This window comes from Heliangelus exortis, chromosome 15 (assembly GCF_036169615.1).
Source record: "Heliangelus exortis chromosome 15, bHelExo1.hap1, whole genome shotgun sequence".
NCBI lineage: Eukaryota > Metazoa > Chordata > Aves > Apodiformes > Trochilidae > Heliangelus > Heliangelus exortis.
The window spans coordinates 1,586,028-1,610,583 of NC_092436.1; the positions used below are offsets into that span (position 1 = coordinate 1,586,028).

A 24,556-nucleotide genomic window follows, 5' to 3' on the forward strand; every position below is an offset into this window, starting at 1 on the left:
CACCCTGAGGGGGTGTGTGGGTGCGTTCGGGACGGCGGGGACAAGCGGTGGCCCGGCTGAGGGTCCCCAATCCCGGTCAAGGTCCCCATTCCCATCCCAATCCCAATCCCTATCCCTGAGGTGTCCCCGTCCCCTCCCGCCCTTTCCCGCCCATCCCCTCACGGGGCGCGCGGCGCCTCCGCCCCCCCCCCCCTCCCGCGCATGCGCCGAGCTCCTCCCAACCCTCGCGAGCCTTCCCCCGCGCGCGCAGCTCCTGGGCCCCGCCCACTCGCGTTCCACCGCGGGCGGTTGTGTGGAGGGGGCGGAGCTCGCCGTGGCCCCGCCCCCTCTCCCTCGCCCCGCCCCTCGCCCGTCTCGCTGATTCTCTGGGTTAAAGAGCCCGCTCCCGCACTTTTCTGCCCCGGGGGGCGGGGGGGGAATGTGCGGTGGGTGAGCGTGCGGTAGCGGCGGGGCTGACCCGGACCGTGGTGCTGGTGGTGAGCGCTTGAAAGGAAGGAGGCGAAAGGAAGCCAAGGGGAAGCATCCGGCAAGGCGTCGCCGAAACTCCTTCACCCTCCCGCGTCGCTTTGCGCGGCCCCGGCGGGCGGGGAGCGGGCGGGCGCAGGGAGTCCCGCTCCGGTCGGTAACTTCCCGCAGCCCGCGCGCGCTCGTCCCAGCGGCGGGGCCGCGACGCCGCCCGCGCCCGCCATGGGGAGCGGCACCGGGAGCCGGGGGAAAACGGCGGTGGCGGCGGCCAAGAGACCCGGCTCCACCTGCCCCTCTCTCCGCTGCTGAACCCGCAACGCCGCCGAGGAGCCGCCCGCCTGGTGAGCAGCCAGCCCGGCAGCCCCACACCGCGCCCGCCCCGGGGCCTGCCCTCAGCCCGCTCGCTTCCCCCTCGGCCTTCTCCGCTCCTTTTCTCTGAGGGAAAAGCTCTGGGAGGCGGCGAGGCCTCCCCGGCGCCCAGAAAGTTTCGGGGAGCGTCCCCGCCCCGCCACGGGGCAGCGGAGAGAGGGGCCGGACCGGACCGGAGCGGAGCGGAAAGGAGCGGGTCGGGGGAGCGGCGGTGGGGCCGTGGTGTTCCCGGAGGCATCGCACCCCGCTCCCTGCTTCCCTCCTTCCCTGCTTCCCTCCTTCCCTCCCCGCCGGCTGTTTCTGAGGAGTTACGGACCTGGAGGAGCAGAGCAATAGAATGACCTCTCCTGTGGACCCCCAGATTAAACAGGCTTTAAGAAAGAAACCATCAGAACGGACCCCGGAGGTAAGGGAGCGGCGGCTCCTTTTTTTTTTTAATTTTTTTTTATTTAATTATTATGATTATTTATAATTTTTCCCTTGCTTTCTGCTCGCTGCGTGGTGCTTGAGTGCTGCGAGCCAGGCTGGCGCTCACAAACTTCGCCCGTGTAGAGTTTTTTTTTGGTTTTTTTTTTTTTTAAATAGTTATTTATTTATTTCTGCTTTCCAAAGTTGGGCTGCCCCAGACCCAGGAGGGTTTTAAAGGTCCGGCAACACTTTAGATACGGACCTAAGGTGTTTTATGAGCTACTGCTTCAGGTAGGCTGTAGGAAAAAAAGAAGAGGTGGATCACTGGAAAAGAAAATTATGCATATTTCAGTGATGCAAAACTTCTGGGAAAAGTTGGGGAGCTGAAAGCCTTTGCTTACCTGTACAGCGATGCAGATTTAAACAAAACCAGATTAATTATGCTGCTCAGACTTCATAAAGAGATGCCTCTCCAGTGAGTGGGAGTGAAAAGATGTGTGAGGCTGGTTAGGTACAGTAAAACACATTTTCCAGTGAGCTGCCTGCTCTGTCCCTTCCCCAAAAGCTCGTCTGCAATCAGCCATGTGTTTTTGTGAATGGTAATGTCATGGAGCATTAATTTAATAATGAAATAAGTTTGGTAGCATTTGTTTTTCACTGAAAGGCTGGTGGGAGTTTGTTTGCTTACCCCCAGCCTTTTTTTTTTTATTTGTTTCCTGTGCTGTGATTTATATATTTATTTTTTTTTTTTTTTTTTTTTTTTAACGTGCTGAAGGATTAGTGGTATGAAATGATACACTCTTTCGTTTGTCCCTTTGAGACCGGGGAACATCTGTTCTCCCTTGATACTTGATGGGGAGCAGAATGTCCTTGCCTGGTCTTCCTTATAAGTTAATTATCAAAAGATTTCTCAGGGAGGGCTGCTGCAGATTTCTCAGGGAGGACAGGGACCCCGATTCCCCTTCTAATCCATCCTTGAAGTGGCTGGAATACACATGTTCAGGGTGATATCTGATAGGTCCCTACTCGTGTCTCTGCTCCTAAATTAATGATGAGGCAGTCCCAGCAAGAGAGCTGCCTCTCTTCTTTTATTTTTATCACTCCCCTCTTGCTTCAGACCTTTCTTTCTCTCCAGCCCCACTTAGGAAAATTCCTTTGCAAGTGTGGTTTGCATTGGGCAACTGGGTTCATCACAGAAGTGTCATTCAGGAGGTAACATACTGTGCTGGCTTTTCAGGAGGTTGATTTTTGGGGAACAGGTAATGTGGCCTGGCTCAAAATATCTGCCCACAGCTGCTGGTTGCAATACTGGTGTCTCACAGCTGTGTTGGGCTTTGGGATATTTATTTGGGTTTTTTTTTTTTTTGGTTTTTTTTGAGACACCTCCAATCCCCCCACTACCTCTCAGCAACTAGCATGGAATTCTTTAGAATTGCCACCTGATTTTGGCTAAAATTACATTCAAATAAAAACATTGCTTAAGCTTTTAAGGTGAAAATGGCAGAGCACAGCATGTCCAGGTGCTGTGGACCATCCAGCTGAGCCCAGGAGCATCTGTGTGGGATGCCACAGAGGCTGACATCAGGGTTGTGAGCAGTTGTGGGGGGAAAAAAATAAAATGATTCTTTGCTAATCGAGCTAATAGCACCTCTAAAATGGTTTATTTATTTATTTAGTTACTATAACTTAATTCCCTTGTTAATCCAGCCCCTTTTTGGCAGGCATTTAGAGACACTGCACAGTGGGGCTCCCTGTGATTCAAGTTAAACACCTACTTAAAAGTTGGCAGGGTTGGGGCCTCTCTTCTTGTTGCCTGTTGCTGAGTGGGTAATTACAGTCAAATCACTTTTTTGTTTTTTGGGGTGCTTTCGGTTCTAATCTGATTTCAAGAAAAGCTGTTCCTCGTTTCAATAGCACAGGGGGTCCCTGTTCTGGAGCTGTGCAGCCAAAAAAAAAAAACCCCATCAAACCTCCCCAGTGTGGCCACACTCTGCCAGATTTCCCAGGCATGAACTCTGAGATGTGATGACAGATGGATAGAGGGTGATAAGGGCACTGGAGGAAACAATTGCAATGCAATTTATTTATTTTAATTTTTTTTTAAACGGTGCTGAGCATTCTGACTTGTCAACTTTCTTCTGGATGTTGCAAGACCGAGGTCAGGGAAGTCAAAAACCTGCTTAGAGCAGCTTCTAGGGTCAGACTCCAGCTGAGGGTGTAGGAGCTGGTGACTCCTGGCTTCAAGCATCCAAGCTGTGCACAGACAAAAAGTGTGGCTTCCTTTCTCCCCTCCTACTCTCCCAGCGAGGTATCAGCTCCTCCCACATGAAATCAGCTGCACGGGGCTGTGTTTTTGGACAGAAGGTAAAAAAACCACCAAAATTCCCCAAGCAGTGGCTGGTATTTTGTGATGAGCCCAAGCTGCTTGCCCACGAGTTTCTGTCTCCTTTGAGTCCCTTTCTGTCCCCTTCACACTTCAGACCCTTCAGTTTATAAGAGGAGTTTACCTGGGTATTAGAAATTACAGGGTTGAGGCTGCACTGATTAATGGGATGGTCTGATGCTTCCTGCCTATCATCTGTACAGCAGTCTCTGGAAAAATACAGATAAATAATCCACACATCCAGTTTCCCTCAGGAGGGCTACGATTAGCTGCATGATTTTGACTTTTAACACACTATTTCTTGACAAGGTGTTTGGATTTGTAAGCTCTAAGGAGCTAAGAAGGGAGATATCAAAGTGTTTTTGTAATTTACTTGTTTTGGGGAATTATCTCCATGGCTTGTGCAAGTGAAAATTTTAATTCTTGATGCTACAAATATTTTTGTTTGGAAAAATCTCTGTTAGGGCAAGTTTTCAGTGTTGTGGTAACATTCCAATGTTTGCTAATTGTTAAAGTGTATAAGTTATGCATATAAGACATGTACCCACTTGATTTTTTTTTTTTTTTTTCTGGTTGTTGCTCAGATACTTCATGTGTTATAATCTTTAATATATTTGGCGGGGGGTGGTGGTGGTGGTGGAATTATTTTGATAAACTCCTGGAGATTGTAGCTGACATGAAATGGTGTGTACATTTTTATGTAATTGCAGTTCAGAACTGTAGGGATCCCTGGTGCAACCTGGATTTTCTTGGGCAAAATCTTCCAAAATGTTTCCCTGTGGGCTGATAGCCACGGATGTGGCAGATTGGAGCTCTGGGATGAAACTTGACCTGGAGGTGCCAAAAATTGGCTGTGACCAATATAAATCTGTCTGTCTCTCAGGTTCAGCCTGAAAGTGTGGAATTTGCCAGGGTTCTCTCAGATGTTAGTTTTGATAACAAATTATCCTAACAAATCATCTCTGCTCTGCACACTGTCTTGTCAGGCAGAGGAAACCTTTGCAGTAATTAGACACTTAGTCACTTTTTTTAAAAAAAAAAAAAATCACATCTATATTTAAACCCCAGGATTTCATACACTTTTAAAATATTTTAATATCTGCACTTATCTTCCAGGGTTGTGCTGGTGTGTGGTGGTAGATGTGGGAGTATTTAGATGTGCAGATGCTCCTGTTCTTGCAGGTTGGGATGTGGGATTGCTTTAGCTGTGTCTGGCACATCATCCTGTCTGTTCCTTGTGCCACAGATTGCTGGGGATACCAAATTAGTGATCTGGAGGATATTTTGATAGAAGGAATTAATTTTCTCAGAGCAGTAGGAGGGAAGGACAAATGCTTATGCCACCTTGTGTGCTCTCTCATGAAAGGTTTAATTTTTTGAGGCCCAAGAGTTCCTTATCAGATCCATGCAAAGGCTCTGATGTTAGTTTTTTTGGGGAGTGGTTTAATGCCTCCCACAGATAAGGTCTGAGAGGCTGATAGGGCAAAAAAGCAAACGATTGTGCTCCTTTTTCTTTCTCCTTCCTTCTGTTCCCCTCCCCCTGACCATATTCTCTTCCATTTTTAATGGATCATTTTGCCAAGATAGGTTCTTTTTATTTCTTCATGGCTTTGTTCTAGGCAGTATTTCCTTTCCATGGTTCAGAAAGCTTTGCCTGAATTTGACTTCAAAGAGTTGGAGTTTATTTTTATACACTCAAGCTCTTGTATTTTTCTAGCTTTGTCTTGTTTCTGTAATTCTTGATTAATGTTAATTCAACTTTATTTGGCAATACTAATAACTCCTTCTCTTCCTGTTCCCTTCCTATTAATGCAGTGGAAAGAGAAAAATCCTGCTTTGCACAACTGTGTCATAACAGGGGCTGCTATTTGGAGGGTGTATGGGATCCTTCTTGACTGCCTAGATATAAAAAAATAGATCTCAATCTATCCATACACAAATAGTACATTGATGGGCATTATAAAACGTCTGTAATAAATAAAATAAATTATTGCTGACAGCATAACAAAGGCCCTCTTGTACTGTAGCACAGCTGAGCCAAACAGAGGAGAACATCTGCTTCTTGTTTCTAGAAATAACTGGTATTTTGAAGTGGGTTTTTTCATCCTTTTAATAATTTTCTCTAAACTGGGTAGGTGAAACAGGGGATTAGCCTTTGTGAAATTCCATTGTTTCTGCAGCTCACAATGAGCTTTTAGCAGTGTAACTGTAACAATGAGGTTGTTTTTGGACAGACATTTAACAAAATCAGAGTTGAGGAGTCACTACAAAAATCTGGATGCTTGCAGTTATCTTACAGCTCAGAAGAAATTTGTGTTCAAGTTGGAGGTGCTGGTTTGTATTTTGGAAAAGTTCTTCCCTGCTAGTTTGGGGGCCTCCAAACCAAAATACAACCCAGCATCTCCAACTTGATTGAACACAAATCTCTTTTGAGCTTTAAGATAACTGCAGGCACCTAGGATGACTCCTTCCATCATTTCCTACTGCCTAACCTCTGTCTTATGCTTTCATTCCCATTTTAATATGTATCCTTCTATAGCTGATGTTTTCTACATGATGAAGAACATTTCTGGAGCTCCAGCTGAAGGTGACCAGCAGTTACCTGATATAAAATACTTCAGATTATTCCATGTCTTTGCCAGAGGATCTTCCCAAACTGGATAATCAAAGATGAACTGAACTCTGTAACTTTTATCCCTGCCTTTGCAAGGTGTTGGTTCTGTTTTCCTGTGGGACTGAGCTTGGGGGTTGGAGGGGCCCTTTAAAGCTGGTGGTTTGGTTATCACCCAGTGATTGGGAAAGTGAACTGATGTGCCTGCAATTCACTGCTGATAAATTTCCTGGCTGGGTCGTTGTGTACCTTGTGCAGATTGCTTTGCTCTGCTCATATGACAACAATTATTATCTACAATTACAAGAAGGTAAAGCCTGTAATATAATTATGGATGCCTTTTAAGCAGTTCCTGTGAAGACAGATAGGGTTTGATTTTTCTTCTGGATGACTGAAAAATCAAATGCAGAAAAAGCAGTTGGTTTATTAGCAAAAACTGTTGAGTAGTTGCATCTTTAAAGGAAAAAAAACCTGAAGGTGCCTGCACTCCTGTGCCTTGCCTCATCACCACCAAATTCTGTCAGCATCTTTCTGAGGCCAGAACAGACCTAGAACTGTGAGGTTTTCTTAACTGTTGATTAGTCTCTTTAGATAAATTAGATTGTAAAGATTTTTTTTCTTTTTATAGCCTTCTAGTAGAGTTAAAGTTCAGAAGAGGAGTGCCTGAGGAGTGACACAGTGCATGTCACATCAGTGGCTGACAACTTTTATGGTTGTTCTAGTCTTAAAAGTAGAATATAATTTCTTTGTTAATGAAGAACGTCCTCAAGTTCTTTGGCACTAACAAAACAGTGATAATTTTCTTCTGTAATAAACTTTCTCTTTTCCTCCTGCCCTTCCATGCCACGTAGCTTTCAGCTGAAGGTAAAACAAACCACATTTTTTTTCCCAAGCTGCTCATTAATTTAATGTATTCAAGCTCATGAGAAATACAGTGCTGGCAGTCTTGGGGGCTTGTCTGACAAGGCTTGGAGCTTTGGGAGAGCTGCCTCTCTTCAGCCACCAGCTTGATGTTTTAAGAAGTTTTTAGTGCTTACATTTTCCTCTCTTTTGTCTTGTAGGAATGCTTGGGGTGGGTATTTGTCTCTTATTATTCCTTCTCCTAATGCAGTGTAGTGTCCTCAGACCTCATCTCAATGAGACCTGTGGTTTTCCTGTAGTAAAAAACAAAAAAAGCCAAGCATGCAAACTCTTGCACTGTCTCAGTAAAATGCTTCTTGAAAATTCACTTTCTTAAACTTTATATTTGCCCTTTTTTTAATGAGCTGATGAGGACTGATTTTTTTTTTTTTTTTGGCCGCCTCTCAGCCTTTTGCTGCAAAAACTCCAATTGGAGACAAATTGATGGGTGTTTGCTGGTAGCTGCTCAGTCTCTTTGTTTGTGTTTGACCAGTTTTTGGAGCTTGTTTTTGTTGTGGAGGAAGCAGGACTGAATGTGTTGTTCACATGAGTCTGATTATTTGTGTCTCAGTCAGGATTGATGTGTGTTGAGCCATGGACAAGCTACCACAGAGGAGAGCTGGAATACCTGCAAGGAAACTTAGGGAATAGTTTGCAGAAATAAATAATTTTTTCAGCTTTCTTAACAATTAAGGCTTCTTGGTAATTCACTTTCATAAACTTTATATTTGCTTTTTTTTATGAGCTGATGAGGACTGATTTTTTTTTTTTGGCCGCCTCTCAGCCTTTTGCTGCAAAAACTCCAATTGGAGACAAATTGATGGGTGTTTGCTGGTAGCTGCTCAGTCTCTTTGTTTGTGTTTGACCAGTTTTTGGAGCTTGTTTTTGTTGTGGAGGAAGCAGGACTGACTGTGTTGTTCACATGAGTCTGATTATTTGTGTCTCAGTCAGGATTGATGTGTGTTGAGCCATGGACAAGGTACCACAGAGGAGAGCTGGAATACCTGCAAGGAAACTTAAGGAATAGTTTGCAGAAATAAATAATTTTTCCAGCTTTCTTAACAGTTAAGGCCTGTTGAATTCAGCCAAATTACAGGTTCATGGTTCCAAGCAAATAAACTGAGTTTCAGGGCAGTGTTTTAGTAGCTGAACTGGCTTTACTGAAGTGGCATTGGTGAATAGATTCTTCTTAAATTTAGAATCTGTCTTACAGGGTTTCTTTGTTCAAACAAATTAATGTTAAACAAGTAGAGAAAGTAACGTGAATGTTGCTGAGCCAGTGAGGTTTTTTTAGGTTTTAGACTGTCTTGCAGATGATGCCTCTGTGCCAAGTGATGCTTTTTGGCTTTGTTTCCAGGACTGGAAGGGTTATGGGAAGTTACCTGCCCTGAAGTTACCTACCTACCAGAACCAGCTGGGTTTGATGCTTGGTTTTTGATTGCCAAATGCTGCTTCTGGGTCATGACTAATGCAAATTCCTTCATGTAGGGCAAAGTCTGCTATGCAGAACAGGGATGTATTAAAAAGAAAATGAAATTACAGCAGGTTAATAACTCTGTGGACAATGGCTCCTGTGCAGGGGCATTGTTTGCAGAAAGTTGAGGGTTTCTGCTCACTGAGTCACTGCCTTAGACATGAAAAGGTGAAAAGCTTTTCCAGTGCTGGTGGTTGTCTCCTGGGTGTAATTTCCAATTCTGATTCAGGAAAACAAAGCGGTGAGTTGGAATGTGGTTCTGGTATGGGCTGCAAGGGGCTGGGGATCTTCAGGCATTGTCCTGGCCTGCTGGAAGTGTTCCTGTCATGGAATCCTAGAATTGGCTGGGTTGGAAGGGACCTCAGAGCTCATCAAGTCCAACCCTTGCTCCACTCCCCCCGTGGTTCCCAGCCCATGGCACTGAGTGCCACATCCAGGCTCTTTTGAAATATCTCCAGGGATGGAGAATCCACCCCTTCCCTGGGCAGCCCATTCCAGTGTCTGATCACTCTCTCCCTAAAGAAATTCTTTCTAATGTCCAACCTAAACCTCCCCTGGCACAACTTGAGACCTCTTGTGCCCTCTTGTCTTGCTGAGAGTTGCCTGGGAAAAGAGCCCAACCCCCCCCTGGCTCCAACCTCCTTTCAGGGAGTTGGAGAGAGTGATGAGGTCTCCCCTGAGCCTCCTCTTCTCCAGCCTCAACACCCCCAGCTCCCTCAGCCCTTCCTCCCAGGAATTCTGCTGGATCCCTTCCCAGCCTCCTTGCTCTTCTCTGGACCTGCTCCAGCACCTCAATCTCCTTCCTGAGCTGAGGGGCCCAGAACTGGACACAGGACTCAAGCTGTGGCCTCCCCAGGGCTGAGCACAGGGGCAGAATCCCTTCCCTGGACCTGCTGGCCACGCTGTTCCTGAGCCAGCCCAGGATGCCATTGGCCTTCTTGGCCACCTGGGCACACTGCTGGCTGCTGGTCACCTTCCTGGCAATCCAGACTCCCAGGTCCCTTTCTGCCACTCTGTGCCCAGCCTGGAGCTCCCCATGGGGTTCTTGTGGCAGCTCCAGCTTTCCTGCAGAAGGGAGATGCTCAGAAAGGTGAAGCTGAGACAGAGCTGTGGGAGCCTGAGGAATGATTGAACATAGGTGTAGTTGAGAAACAGAAAAAAAAATCAGGTTAAGAACCTGCTGAGCACAGTTGTGTGCTGCCTGCTCTTGTGGCTTCAAGCACTTGTTGTGTCTAAAACTTGGTTGGATTGTCCAATTTGAACATCCTCTTTGAGTGTAAGGAACACTCTGTGTGGAGTCACACAAAAATGTCAGAGGCTGTTGCCTAATCTTGCTTGCTCCTGCTTGTTGGGCTTCATTTGAAGGAAGTGGGGCCACAACAAAAGCAGTAACCAAACATTTGGGCTTTGTAATTTGTGTGTCAGTGCTATGACTCTTTGTGCTTGTGTATGCTGCACACCTTACACAGCTGAGATTTTTAGGTGTCTTTTCTGCAAGGTACACATAGGAAGTCAGGATTTTAAAGGGATTTGCCTCTAAGACACTCTTGTATGTATGAATTTTCTATGGGAAGAAAAATAAATGATCATGGGGTTCCTGTGTGGTTGTTCTGTTGGAGCTGGCTGGATCAGAGGGTGCTCCTGGGGCCTCTGCTCCCAGACCTCTTGAGGGACCCTTCCTTGGTGGGTGATGGCCTCAAAGGAGGCTGTTGAGGTCTCCTGAAAGGGATGCACATCCTTCTCATTCTTTGTATTTATTTTTTTTTTTTTTTTGTTCCAAGAAGCTGGCTGTAGAAAGTGAACTTGTGGTTCTAGGGTTTTCTGACGTGACAATAGAGTTGTCAGCAAGGTTTTTGTGTCTGGGAGGTTACTGTAAAACAGAAACTCTGTGTTTTCACTGTGTGGTTGTCAGAGCATGCTGGAAGCTTACATGGGTATTATTTATGGGTCTTTTTCAAGCTGTTGACCAAAGTAACTGTAGCTACAGAACAGACAACACAGCAGCTTGCTTCTGATAATCTTCCCAGTAAATGCGGGATTTAGGGCTCACCAGATGTGACTCTGCAGACCAGGTCATACATTTTTATTGAGGAAAAAAATTGAGGCCCAGTTCTCTGAGCTGTCATGATGGGATGGTGGTCAATTTACCTTGCAGGATGTTGAAAAATAACTTTTATTTTCTCAATGCTGCTGTCACAGAAGACTTTTAGTGCTATAGAACAACAGCAGAGACCTTGCAAGCCAGCAGGTGTGATGCAGAAGTCCCCTGCAGCTTTCCAGTACCAAGCTCTGTTTGGTTCTTTTCAGCAATTAATATGCAATTAATATTTCTGCTTTTTGTGAACCCTGAACCTTGTTACAAAGGAACAAATGAAGTTGGAGGGAATCAGGGTGGCTGCTTCCCAGGGATCTTCCAGGCAGTGTGTGAAGTGTTGTTGCTCTAAGATTACTTTTCCTACCCTTGCTTCCAATTACTGGTCTGAAACACTGTTTTTTCATTTTAGTGGCAGCTGTGACTGAGAGTGAAACCAGAAATTATGATGGAGTTGTGGAATTCTGTATTGGAATTTATTTCCTGTAGTAAATACCTTTCCCATGCAGTGGGGTCATGCACTGAGTTTCATCTGTGGTGTGATAATTTAGCTACAGATTTTCACTGGTGAATTAAAATTAAAGTATGTTGTGGGACATCTTCCTGAAGACCTATTTTCTGTTGCATTATCTGAATTTAAACAGTGATTTTTTTCAGGGAATTCTTGGGTACTAAGGGTGTGTTTTACAAAACTCTTAATCTGAGTTAAAAGGCAAGCCCAGTGCCTTGTTACTGACCTTGCAATAAGAATTCCTCAGAGATGTTGGAATAGTGAAGAAGAGTGAGAAAAGGGTGTGGAACAAGGTGGGAAGAGAACTGCAAGTACATTTGGTGGTCAGAAAAGTTGCCAAATGGAAGAAAAATACATTTCTTCCCTGCTTTTGTTCTCCAGAACTGCAAGGGGTGGAGGGTGTGCATTCGAGACATGTGAGTGTTAAATTCCTTACAGAAAGAGTATTGAAGCCCCAAAACACTGAATTAAAGTAATAATAATTAAAAAATGTTAATTTTATAATCTTTTCGAGTAGCCTAAGAAAACTTGCTTTGTATAAAGGTTACATAAGAGTTTTCCTGTCAGTTTTATTTTGACAAAACCAAATCTTGCATCACTTTGTGTAGGAGGAAATGGATATCAGTTTATATGCAAAAATTAATTTTCACTGAGAAATGGATTGGAGAACAGATAGAGGCTTGCAGTTTCTATAGAGGAACTTTGCTATGCTAATATTGCCAGACTATTTCTAAAACTGGGAGATCTTCTGATTCCAGTGACCACAGGCTTAAAATACAGAGGGTTTTCCTTTGTTTGATGAAACTCTGCTACACCCTTCTTCCTCTTTTGATTGCAATTCATTGGAAATACCCTTGGAAATACACTTCAATTCTTGAGCATTCTGCATCTGATTTCTCAAGGTTCTTTAACTCTGTTAATTATTGGTTATCTTTTAGCATGTGAAGAGAGTTTAGCAAATTCTTGCCAGGATAGAACAAAAATAACTGCCTTGGGGGATCCTCTCTTTGTAATCTTTTTGTGCCTGATTAAAGCATTGACATTTAAGCACTCTGCCCTCCAAAGACTGATGAATAATGGGCCTCAAATGTTGGTCTTTTTGGTCCAGAGGGAAAGAATTTCTTGTGCTGTGTTGCAGGCACATAGAGTTTGGCCTTTTGGGCAAATATGAATTTTCACAGAGAGAGTTCCAGAGCTGTTCTGTGTTCCACAATTTGCATTTGAAAGAGCTGGAGAGTGAGGTTGCCCTTTGTAAACTTTTATTTATTTAGCTTTAAAGGGTGATGGCATCACTCCTGCTGTTGGATGTGGCTCTGGGAGGGTTTTTATGCTCTTGTCACAAAAGGTGGTGCTTGCCCATGGCCACCAGGTAATTGTGGGGTGTCTAGGGAGGTTATTCCACTTAACTCTGATTTCTGTACTCAGGGTTCTGTGTAACATCATCCAGCCTCCAGCAGGCTGTGTTGGTTTGACCAAGCAGAATCTTTCCAACTATTGCAGAATGAGTTTCTGCTCCTGTTTCCCATTTGAATGGAAGGAAACTCTCAGTCCTGTATCAGGCTACTGACCTCTTGTCAAATACATCTTTTTTTTCCATTAGTGTTGGGTGGTGAGGCTTCCTTCAGCAAACTCTTCTCTAGATGCCATTAAATGGGACTTAGAAGATGGTTGGTGGAGTCTTCAACACGTGTTGGTTTGTTTAAAAGCAAGTTCATTATATTTCCATGGAGGCTGTGGTTGAATAACACTGGAAGAGTGAGATGTTGGAGGAATCCCTGGCATGTTGTGTTAGAAATTAGTGTTGATCATGGTTTCATAGGAATGAGACAGTTGAGATGGGGTTGTTTGGGGTTTGTATTCAAAGGTAACTTCATTTTCTAAAGTTTTTGGTCTCTGAGGGTTGAATGGCTGGTGGGATGGAGTAGAAGAGTTGTCTGTGTCACCTCCTCCACTGCAGCCCAAGTGATGTACCCTGTGTCCCCTGTGTAATCCATGGGTGTTGCTTTGATTTAGTACAGAGGGGGAGAAGGCTGTTGCTCAGCATCTTTGTTTGTGATTTGTGAATGTTATTCATGAAGTGTTGGTGCACTTTGGGAAGCTGGGTACCTGCTGAGTAGGCTACAGGATTTGGAACTAGAAATTCCTGAGTAACAGTATTGTCTTGTGGTTGATTTTTAGTCCCTAGCAGTACACTCATCTGTTGTTTCTCCTAATGCTGAAGCTGTTAATTTTCTTAATTAGAATTAGTCCTTTTGTAACATTATGCACTGATCAACTGTAATTACTGGGGAAGTGCACAGGTATCTGTACCTGTTTGTATGGATTTGACTTCAAACCTGTAAACACAGAAATGTGAATAGGCTCAGTGAATGCTCCTCAGTTTGCATTCTTCAGGTTCTTTGTGGTCTCTGGCAGAGGAATTGTTGAGGAATTGAAAAGTAGATGTGGCTGAGTGTCAGAGTTTTGCTGTGGTGATTTGATTCAGATGAATCTAATGGGATTGTGGCAATCTGCCTTGAGATAACTTAGAGTTTGTCTAAGGGATGCAGCCTACTATAAACCAGAGGAACTTTCCTGGATTGCTCTGTTTGGTAGTGCTTGGGCATCCTAATCTCAGGCTGCAGAGGGGATTGTCAGGAAACATAATGCTGGTGTTCTCTCCAGGAATTCCTTCATAGTTCCTAATGGCTTAGTTATGGGATTAAAATACCTCCAGCTTCAGTTTAATTCCTGTGGTTGTAGGGCAGCTTTACTCCTCTGTCTTCTTCCATTTCCCAATTATAATTTTCTTATTCTCCTGTTGTTTTAATGTGCTGGTGCATTGTCAGCAATGTTGAAAACACAGAATATTGTAGTTGGAATCAGTGCAGTGACAGGAATATTCTACTGATGCAACAAACAGTTTCAAGGCAGGTTGTTCCTCTCCATTCCCTTGATACTGAGTGGGTGACTCAAGTTATAATATTGATAAGAGATGTCATTTTGTCTTCACTATTTATTAAGCAGGACTTAATTTCCTGACAGGCGTGATCCTTGCTTTTGAGTTCACAAAAATATGATATACTGCAAAGGCAGAAATGTGCCCTAATAAAAAATAAGAACATTCTCAACCATTTGTGTAAAAATTGGATGATGAGTAGGGTGGAAACAAACTGCAGTGAAGTGTTACTGTCCTGGCTGCTGGGGTTTTCTCTGCCTGAGATACCTGTGGAGCAGGAGCTGTGGTTCTGGGACCCTTCCCTTGGCCTTGGGACCACTTTGTGTTTGGTTCTGTGTTATGTCCTGGCACCCAGACACACTCCTAGGATGTCCTTACCAATAAGCATAGAACTGACCTTTGGATTTCATCCTCTACCTCCTCTCTCCTCATCCCCAGCTTTCTGTACCAAATCTCTTATTAAATAATCTGCCTTTTTTCTTCCTGTTTCAGTGTTCTGACCTTTCGATTCTTTATTATTATTCTTATTATTCTTAAAAGGAAATTTCAGCTGTTGGTACTTCTTGCCTGCTCCTTTTTTTAAAAGAGCAGGGAGTTTCTTTGTGAATCAGGCAGGCTGATGTTTTTGGAGTTCTATAAAAAAGGTTTAACTGAAATAACTGCTATTTGATAGATGCTTGTCCTCTGGAAGGGAGATTAATTTTGACAAGTAATCAGCTGCTCAACTAGAGAAGTGCTGATTGAACTGGAAGCTTGGAATTGCCTCTTAAGCTTGTTGATTTTGGGTGACTTTTCAAGAGCCTGAGTAAGGAGGCTGCTTTTATGGTCTTCAAGCTCTTACTGGAAAATATTTGGTATAAAATCCTGTTATTTGATAGATGTAAGCATTGAGATTTAATTTTGGATATTCTGAGCTTCCCATGCTTTTGGTTTTCTATCAGCATATAAACCTAAAAGATATTTTAGTAATGAGTGTCTGGGAACTTTATGGTAATGTTTTACTTGGAGATGCTTTTTCATAGCTGTACTTCTGTTCTGAACTCTGATAAGGTTTGAACCACATTTCAGTCTTCAAATATTCAAAACTCTCCATAAACTGCTTGCTTTGAAGCAAAGGCATTTGATGTTCCTGTCTCTCCAGTTCAGGGCCCTTGGTATTTCACTCTGCAAAATCAGCTTTTCCAAAGGAAGTTTTTTTCCTCTGGTGAAGTCAGGGTTCCAGAAATGCTGACTCTGTGTGATGAAACAGCAGTAAAAATAATACAATTTTTTTCCTCTGTTGTTCCTTTAAATGTTTTTCTTTCTACCAAAGTTATATCAACACAGTCCAGTGTTGGTAGGTGGAAGGTGTTTATCTTTAGTGGGTGTGGGGAGCTGTTGGGGAGTAGAGAAACTTTGTTTTATTTTCATGTAGAACAATTTGCTGCTTTTTAAAAAATTGTTTAGAAGTATTCTGCTGAATGCTGGTACTTCCTAAACTGTAGTAGTGGTTCTAGGGCCTCTGTTTAAAAACAAGATTGGGCTTTTTCAAATTTTTTTTGAGGTTACATCTGTTTCCAGGAGTGGAATGTAATTCTTAAATCTATGCCTGTAAACTCCGAGTCCATGTTACAAGTAAATGGTACATAAGAAAAGGAAGATACATGCTGTATTAGCCCCATTGAGAGACAACTTTTGCAGGAGAGAAAAAAAAAACCAAACAAACAGGATAAAAGTCTAAGTGTGCAACTATTGCTTCTGGCAGTCTGCAAAGACAAAAGTCAGATTTTAGTTTCCTGCTTGTGGCCAGACTGGTATTAACTGATGCTGTAGTTGTAATTGCCTCTTGGATTTACAAGAGAGTGAAACAAAGGCCCTTTTAATCACCATGATTCTGTATAAAGGTACTGTAGACATTTCCTTTTGTATAAAGGTACTGTAGACATTTCCATTGACATTTCATCATTTGGAAAAAACCAGCATCACTCTTCTGTATGGATAAATGTGAAGTTTAGAGTTCAGGCAGGAGTTGTGCATCATTGTGGTCATCATATGGTCCTTAGCTGCCTCCAAGCACCAGGAGGTTGTGGATGGATGAAAGGTTGTGACTCTAAAAAGTCAAATCCTTGAGCATTTAAAGCTGTTCAACAGATCAGGTGTGGTGAGGCTCTGCTACACAATATAAAGGAACCATGGTTTTTAGCAAGGTCTTAGCAAAACTCAGCATTGCTCAAAATCTCTGTAGCAAGTAGGCTGGCAGTTGAAGCCAGAAAACCATCACCTGTTACAGTAAACAGAACATTTCTTTATGGAATAGATGCTGGTTTTTTTCTGAATATTAGAATGTGGCTCTGAAGTGGCCAAACCAGTTCATTTGACACAAATGTTACTGGATGCAGTCTCAGGCAGTGATTAAGAACATGCAGGAGTTTGCTGCCAGTGTGTTTTATGAGAAGGACTTTAATTTGGCTTTTTGAATTGTTGGCATTTCCTACAAGGCATGATGAACCTTGGTTCCTTGTGAGTGCTACTTAAACTGGGTCAAGATACTTAGTTCAAGTCTTTGGAGAACATTGTCATTCCCTGACTGACTAATCCATCCCTTCTCCTCCCTCATAGTGCCTCAGTGCTTGTATTTACATCTTGTTTTCTTTTAAAAAGGCCTCCAGGTAAAGAGGAGGAAAGTTTAAAGGGAATTGTTGCTCTAGGTATGGCCAAGTCAAGAGTCCTCTGCTGATGTTCTTCTGCACCACTTTTTTATTGAAGTTCAGGCCACTGAATGGAGAGAGTAAATCCTGAAGATGGAGGAGTTGCTTCCTGGTTCATCTCATCATCTTTTGGTTCTGGAGACTGCAGGCTCTGTCATGGACATTTATTTAAATGCAGTTGAGTTTTCCTCCCTTTGAGCTGGGGGACAGCTGATGGTTCCAGAAGCCCAGCCTACACCCACCCCCCTCCCCAGGCCTGGTGAATTTGCCCCAGAGATACCTGAATATGTAAAAACGTAGATCAGAGAACTTTAAAGAGTGTTTCTGTATTTTTATTTCTGGTATTACATTATCAGGAAAGAATTTGGGAGGACTATTTTTACAATTGGCCTTAAACTCTGACTAAAGGCAGCAGCCCGGATTCCAGCCTTCGATGAAGAAACAGGAAGGGAAGCAATGAAAACCATAAACCGTGCTGAGTAACATTTCCTCTCTTCTGCTACACCCCCCGAAGGGTGACAAAGTCTTTATTGAGCCTGACAGGGTTCCTAATAAAAGATGCATTCAGCCTGGATAAGGAGCCTGCTGAATCACTGGGAAGCAAGTCATGGAGCAGGCTGGAGGGAAGCCTCCTAGTTCCAGCTCACACAACCTGCTCCCCGTGCTCCAAGCATTACTTCTGTTTGCCTTCTGAAATCTAGGCACTTAAATAACAAATATCACATGGAGAAATTCAGCCACTGGCCAAGAGGGGGTTAAAATCCTTGTCCTGATACCGAGTGCTGAGTCTGAAGTTTGTTTCCAGCCTTGTGCTACTCTCTGGTCAAAGCACTGAAGAGAGGCAGCAGCAGCTCTCTGGGACAAATAAACAGGGGAGTTGTGGCAGCTTTCAACCAAGCAGCTTCCTTCCCTGGAAGAGGTCCTACCTGAGAGTGTTTTTGAATGTCAGAGGCATTTGAGAAGCTGTAACCATATGGTTGAGCTGTTGTTTCAAGGACAGAGGTGTGAGTCTGTTTCTGTTCAAGTCTGTTAACTCTGATGGGTCTGAATCTGTAACAGAGCTGTAGAGAACTTTGCTCCGAAGCACACAAAATGCATCCTGGCTGGTGTCTTGTCTTGCCTTGGAAAAGGAATCCTTGGAAAAAGAGGGCAGAATCCCACCTGCTGTCCTTTGCTCTCGTGTCAGAAGTTCTGGAGCAGGGCAGCCCGCGTGGGTTGGGCGTGGGGAGGCTCTGGTGAGCCAAGCATGGCTGCTTGCAACAGGAATTTAATGGGTTTGGGGTGGAATTGAGAGACAGGTTTTGCGTGGCTCTTTGGGACAGGTTTGCATCTGAGAGCAATCTGTCTGGAACTTGCTGACACGGCTGTTTCTTGCATGTGGCTTTGAAGTGTTGGTACTGCTGTGCAAGTTTCTGCTCTTTTCTCATTCCCTGTGCAAAACTCTGAAGTGAGTGAATAATACCTGCTAGGTATTCTTTGAAACCTCTCATTTAATTTTTGGTGGAGATCTAGGACATCTCAACAAGTCCAAGCCCATCAGGATCCAGGAGCTGGAAGGGGGTTGGGGGATCAGCAAGCCTACCAGGCAGTGCTAAAAGGGGGTCTGAGGGGATTTATGGTTTCTTCAGCTTCCCTGATACTTCAGTCCAATCACTGAGGATGGCTCTTTGTGAGATTTATTACAGTTTGCAACTATGAGGTCATTTTGGAACAATTTACTCTGTTTTCCTTAGAAATAGAACAGATTTCCTGCTTAGTGTGTTAAAATAATCATCTGTCACTGGAACACCTGGCTGGGGTCACATCATGTGAAGCCTCAGGTTTTTATTTTATTTGTATTAAGTGGAAAATTGTCCTTGGTGCAGTCAGTTCACCCTGGTCTCAGAGCACCCACACAGCTTTTGCCCACTTTTAGCACTGCTGGGGAATTTGTGCCAGAGCCATTGCTTGGAGCATCTCAGTGTGAATTAAACTTGGACTGGCTGGATGTGTTGTTCTGGTTTGTTTGGAAAACTTGGCATTCAGAACTCCATCCTCCAGGCCACTCTTGTTCCATTGGATCCTTAATTCCAGGCTTTGTAATGTTGCTCCCTGGATTAAAGGCAAAAGACTGGGAGAGAAAACTGAAACAGAAAGAAGTTATATAAAATCACAAATGGTGCTCAGGTGACAGAGGGACAGGAATAAACTCCTGAGTGAGGGTGGGCATTAAATTGTTAAAGTTAACTCAGAGAAACTTCAAAGGTGGCTCAATAAATCACTTTAGCCTTAGGACACTGGTAATCTCTGCTTCCAGGAGTTTCCTGGATTAATAAAAGGGTAGACTTGGTGGTGGAGGTGGCCATAGGATTCCTTCCAGCAGTGCTTGGTGCTCCCGTGCTGTGGTACTTGTGTGGAAGCATCCAGGTCCTGGCTGTGTTTTAAAATGGATGCTGAGAAGGAAATTAGGGGTGATGGTCACTTGCCCAGCAATTTTGAGGTTTGATTACATACTCATGATGACTTTTTTTTTATTTTATTTCAACTTGGCAACTTGGAAATTAGGATTTCCCCATCCTTCTAAAAATCGGAAGCAGCGAGTTCTTTTCAAGTCAAGTTTTGGGGTAAATTGGTGATAGTTTCTTGACTTGGTTTCATGTGATGAGTTTTCAGTTGCTGCTAGTGAAGCTTCTTTTATTTTTCCTTGTTCTACAGTTGGGGTGAAAACGAATTAGCATCTGGCAGGAAAAATGAGAAGTGATCCAGTTGTTGAGTGGTTTACTTCATGGTCCATTGTGATGAAGATGTTACCATAAAAGAAAGATGATTTGTAGGACATTATATTGTTACTAAAATCTCTGTGTTTTTACACTGCTTTTGGTTTAGTGGCTGGGTAAGGGTTTTGTTGGAAGGATGTGTGTGTGTGGGTCATAAAAGCTGCTTCTGGATGGAGCTGGGGCTAATGGCACATTGATGCTGGGCCATGCTTTCCTTCTGGCCAGATTCTTGACAGAAAAAAAGGTTAATTTCTGCTTAAAGGACCTCTGCCACCTTTCAGGGAAGGTGGTTTTCTGTCAGATTGAAGGCTAGAAGTGGGTATACCATTTAAAAGTAGATACTGTGCTTTGCTTTCAGCTGTTATTTCATCTGATGAAAAGCTCTGAAAAGAAAAATTATAGAATAAAGCAATTTTGACCTTGGTTGAGAGCACATGGAGGAATTGTTTTGCGTCAGTAATGGTGTTTTGGTTGGGCTTTGGCAGAAGTACATAAGGAGATTAGCAGGAAGGGTGTGGAAAGGGTCTGTAACTTTTTAGTAAATACTTCAAGCTCTGTTCTTGTAGCACTGCTTGTTGCCCTTTGATACTGTCCTTTTATGGCCCTTTCTTTTCATAGTAGGTATCTGCAAATAATCACTTTGTACCATGGTTATGTGTTTGCTCTTTATAACTGGTGTGGCAATATAAATCCCTTTTTAAAAATAACAGCTCCCAGTCCTATTTTCAGTTTGACAGAGCTCAGGTTAAAGAAATCAAAGCTTCCATCTCCATTGGAAGGGTTTTTGGGTGTGGGGGGCTGTCCATGAGGTGACCACAGCCCCTGCCTGGTTTTGGCCACTGGCTACAGTGAGATGAAAAACCTGCTCCCCACTTGGAAGAAGAATAAAATGAGACTGCAAATGTGGTGTGTCAAACATAATTTCAGTGCCATCCTAAGCATTTATCCTTAAATGAGAGGGGGCTAATGGAACAAACTTCACTAAGTGTGATTGATGTAAAATTTTGCTATTGTCAGGAAAAACTGGGCTAGATTTGCTGCACATTTATAGACTGAAGTGGCATGTGAAGGAGAGCAGGAATTCCACCTGGCTGTCTGAAGAACCTATTTGGAAAAAAAAAAACCAAACAAAAAAGAAACCCAAAAACACTAAACAAAAAACCCCATTATTTCAACTAGACACAAAAAATTGGATGGGTACATTTGGTGGGCTGGTAGAAAGAAGCAGCCACAGACCTTCCTGGGAAACTTGGTCACTGATTTACCTCTTGTGGCACTGGACAAAATCACCTGCTCTGCTTCATCAGGAGAGGGGATTGCTTTAAAAGGCAATTTTTTTTTTTTTAGGGAGAGTGTTGCAGATCCTGACTTAAAACTGCCCATAGAAACTGATGCAGGAGTAGTGAACACATTTTAGCTCGTTGCAGTGTTATGTGGCTGGGTAATGACCTGTGTGTTTCCTATTGGATTTATCAGCATTAGAGCAGCAATATTGACTGGCTGAAGTTAAATGCCCTCTGCTGTGATGAGGCAGGAAAAGTTTTGCCTTCCCTTTGCTGGGGCTCAGCTGTTCTCTCTGCCCCTGCACATCTCAACAGCCAAAGGCTGAGCTGAGGGATGTTTTCCAGGCACAAAATAAATCCCTTTAAGCAAATCTCTCTTTTGATTTGCACCTCAATGAGCAGGGTGGGTGGGTACAGTGGGTACAATTCCATCCATTCCTGGGTGGAATGCAGGAGGTGGCCCATGCTGAATTTTCCTGCCAAGGGGCTGAGCTCTGGGGAGTGCTGGAGAAAAATCCTCAAGGATATGATAATTTTACACATGTGTAACTTGAAAAACTTGGTGATTTAACCTGGAGAAGTAAGCTTGTATTCAGCTTGCAGTTTTCTGTGATTCACGACAACAGAACAAATCTAAAATGTATTTTAAAGGCATTCAATTATGTCTTTGTCTCAATTAGGCAGCAAAACATTGGGAAAAAAAATACTGTAGGAAAGTATACTGAGCTTTGTGGCAATTCACAGCCAGAGGATTAAAATGAGTTTGGACTGTGTGAAATAGGTGCTTTGTAAATACATGTGTTCAACACTCAGGCCTTCTGTTTGTTTTTTTTTTTTTTTTTTTTTTTTAAATGTCATCACCAAACCCCTGAAAATTAATAAGTAAAATCAGAGTTTTATTTGCTTTACATGGCCTGTAATTACGTCTGACCTTTCCTTTGGTGTAACAGTCTATATCTGTTACATTTCTAAACGTTGACTATTAAGCCCAAGAACTTTTCTTAAGTAAATCCATTGTAAATTCTGAGGCTCCCATTCAGATTGATTTATCTTTTGTAAACACTGTGTAAAGGCAGCACTTGAAAATTCAGAACATATTTTCCAAGGCCAAGCTGGGGAGACTGCTGGGTGGTGTAGAATGATTTTGTTGTGCATGTATTTAAAGCTAACAGCCCACCTGTTCAGGATAGTAAATTAAATGATGAATAGCCCTACTGAGTTTTTCCCTAGCATGTGGTCTGCACCAGCAGCACAGATATTTCTGTGTCTGAAGAGGATTCAGTGCAGTGAGAAGTTTAAACAGCTGTATCTCCTAATTGCAGCTTCTATGTAAAGCCTGATTTTTAAAGTGGAAAAAAAAAAAAAAAAAAAAGCACATTTAAATATTGTTGCTTCAGAAATGTTTGCTGCTGTGGTTCCTGGAGGATGGTGCTGATGTGAAGCTGAGTCCTAGCAGGAGGTGGGAGGCAAATCTAAAACTTCATTGTCTTTTGCCAAAGGGTATTTTGGGGTAACTTCTCCTGGTACCCTCTGGCCAAGGACTGGGCTGTGTTGGAGGGTGGAGCAGAGTTTGCAGCAGGGCTACCAGCTGGATCTGAGGTGGATATGAAATAGCTTTTTGTCTTTAAACATAACACTTTTACTGTGAAAATCTACTGTGGTTCTCTGCAGCTATATATACAGTGCCCAGACTACATGGTTTAGGTTTTTGCTAGGGTTCTTTGCTTTTAGCAAACTAATTCGGCAGAATTCCCTCTTTTTAAAGAGGTGTCATAAGGTTTCACCAAGTTTTTAGCTTGGATGAACAGGACTGTCCCATTTGGCTTATTCCACTTGTTGCTTGCTGCTCTGTCCATTCATATAAATACTATTTTCTGAGATATTTTTTATTTTTTTCAAGTGAAACTTGAACTTTACTCTTTTCACTTCCACAGCTGAAGTGTGGAGAGGGTTCTTGAAGTCTGCTTATGTCCTGACCTCTCTAATAGCTGGGGCTCTGTCTCTAGAATTGTCTCATGAGTTTATGATACCTATTGTGGAAGCTGAGAAAGTGATGCTGAAGTGATTAGATGCTACAAATGAAGTTGCTCATGTCTCTTTTTTTTTCTCTTTTTAGGACTTAAATACTATCTATTCTTTCCTTCATGGCCTGGACATCCTCTCCCATTTCAGGGAACATCAGCTAAGGTAAGGTTAGCAGATTGGTAGCTGTGACTGTGTTTTTGTGGAGGTGAGCAAAGCTTTTGTTTGCCTGCACTTGGAGGTGGCAGAGCATCAGATTAGCCAGGTCCATGGCTCAGCTAAGCCACTGCAATAATGTGGCATGGAATCTGGACTAATTAGTTTTGCTAAGAGCAAAGGCAGAGCTTACTCCCTTTTGTCTACAAAGGACTGTGTAGACAGTGCCCTGTGTTCACTCTAGATTACAAAAGCTTTTTAGTGCTTCAGACATTCAGATGATCTCAGAATACATCAAATGGAAGGCAAACAAAGCACAAAAACTGCGTTGGAAGTATTTGAGTTCCTTGAGTTCTGTTGCTATGGGTAATTCCAACGTGTGGGAGTGATTTAAACACTTAGAGAACATGCTGTATATTATCTGTTTGGATAATGAAGAACACTGTAATGATTGGAGTTTTATGGTTCAGCACATCCTCTGTTTAGAACAGAAAAACAGTTGAATTGGAGGCCTTAGAGCCTTAACACCATTCAACTCAAATGTTGTGATTACTGGGTTGTGATCTTTGGGGATTAAAACTGAAATTAAACTTCTCTCCCTCTCTCAGAATAATGTCATCAAGTGCTCGCTATGAGAGGTACAAGGGCAACCAAGTTCTCTTTTGGTAAGTACCCAGCACTTGTTGGACTTCTCCAGCAGAACTGCAAACACATCACTTGCTTCTTCAGTAGCTGTAAATGTAAAACTTGACACAAAAGCTTGGCCAGAGTGGTTAAAAGCTGTGTCAGGGGGTGGCTGTAACTGGAGTATTGTGTAGGCATTTGAGAGATGCCCATGAATTCCCAGCATGATTCCCACCACCAGCAGAAGTGTGTCCCTGCAAGATGGATTAAATAAAAATAATCTTGTCACCTCCTGGGTTGGTGGGAGCTGTGGTGAGGACTCAGTAGGTGGCAGTCTTCCCCTGGAGCTGGCACACACTGCATCCTCAGGAACCCCCTTGCTTTGGAGGAGCATCCTGAGTTAGAGGAGAGATGGAGCTCAAACACTGTTTCTTCTTTTGCTTTAAATTGCTGGAATTAGTGTTTGAGCTCAGAGTTCTGTTTAGTTTCCTGCTGGGAGGCAAATGCACTTAAAAAAAATCACATTTTAACATAGTGTATGGTGTATTTATCCTCTCACAGCTAATCCTAGCTCTCTGTACATCTTCCTGTACACAGCAGTCTAAAAGAGATGCCACCTCCCAGTGCCACAGACCTGTCCCAGGTTGATGTGTACGTGTGGGGCTGTGTGTTGGGAGAGGAAGGTGATGTTGGGCTGTAGCTGGGAAGGGTCAATGCAGTGCAAATCTACTGAGTGAAACACAGCAAGTTCTGTGCAGCTCTGGGCTGAGTGAGGGTTCAGCTGTTGGCAGATCCCTTGCCCATCCATCTGGGATGGGATGATAAGACTACAGGTGCATGCAGGAAGGGCAGAAGTGGAGGAATGCAAAGCAGGTAT

General features: G+C 43.3%; 1 protein-coding gene across 6 annotated transcripts in view; it reads left to right on the top strand.

The window, feature by feature from the left end:
• Positions 1-413: 413 nt before the first annotated feature.
• RAPGEF6 (Rap guanine nucleotide exchange factor 6) overlaps positions 414-24,556 on the top strand; it is a 113,976-nt gene continuing 89,833 nt past the window's right edge. For 2 of the 6 annotated variants that reach the window (XM_071758314.1, XM_071758317.1), the window contains exons 1-3: positions 414-1,240; positions 22,994-23,064; positions 23,664-23,720. In XM_071758314.1, coding sequence (XP_071614415.1) covers positions 1,172-1,240; positions 22,994-23,064; positions 23,664-23,720 — 197 coding nt within the window. In that variant the 5' untranslated portion in view covers positions 414-1,171. The remainder of the gene's footprint in view (positions 1,241-22,993; positions 23,065-23,663; positions 23,721-24,556) is intronic. The other 4 variants (XM_071758310.1, XM_071758311.1, XM_071758312.1 and 1 more) reach the window with 2 other exon arrangements.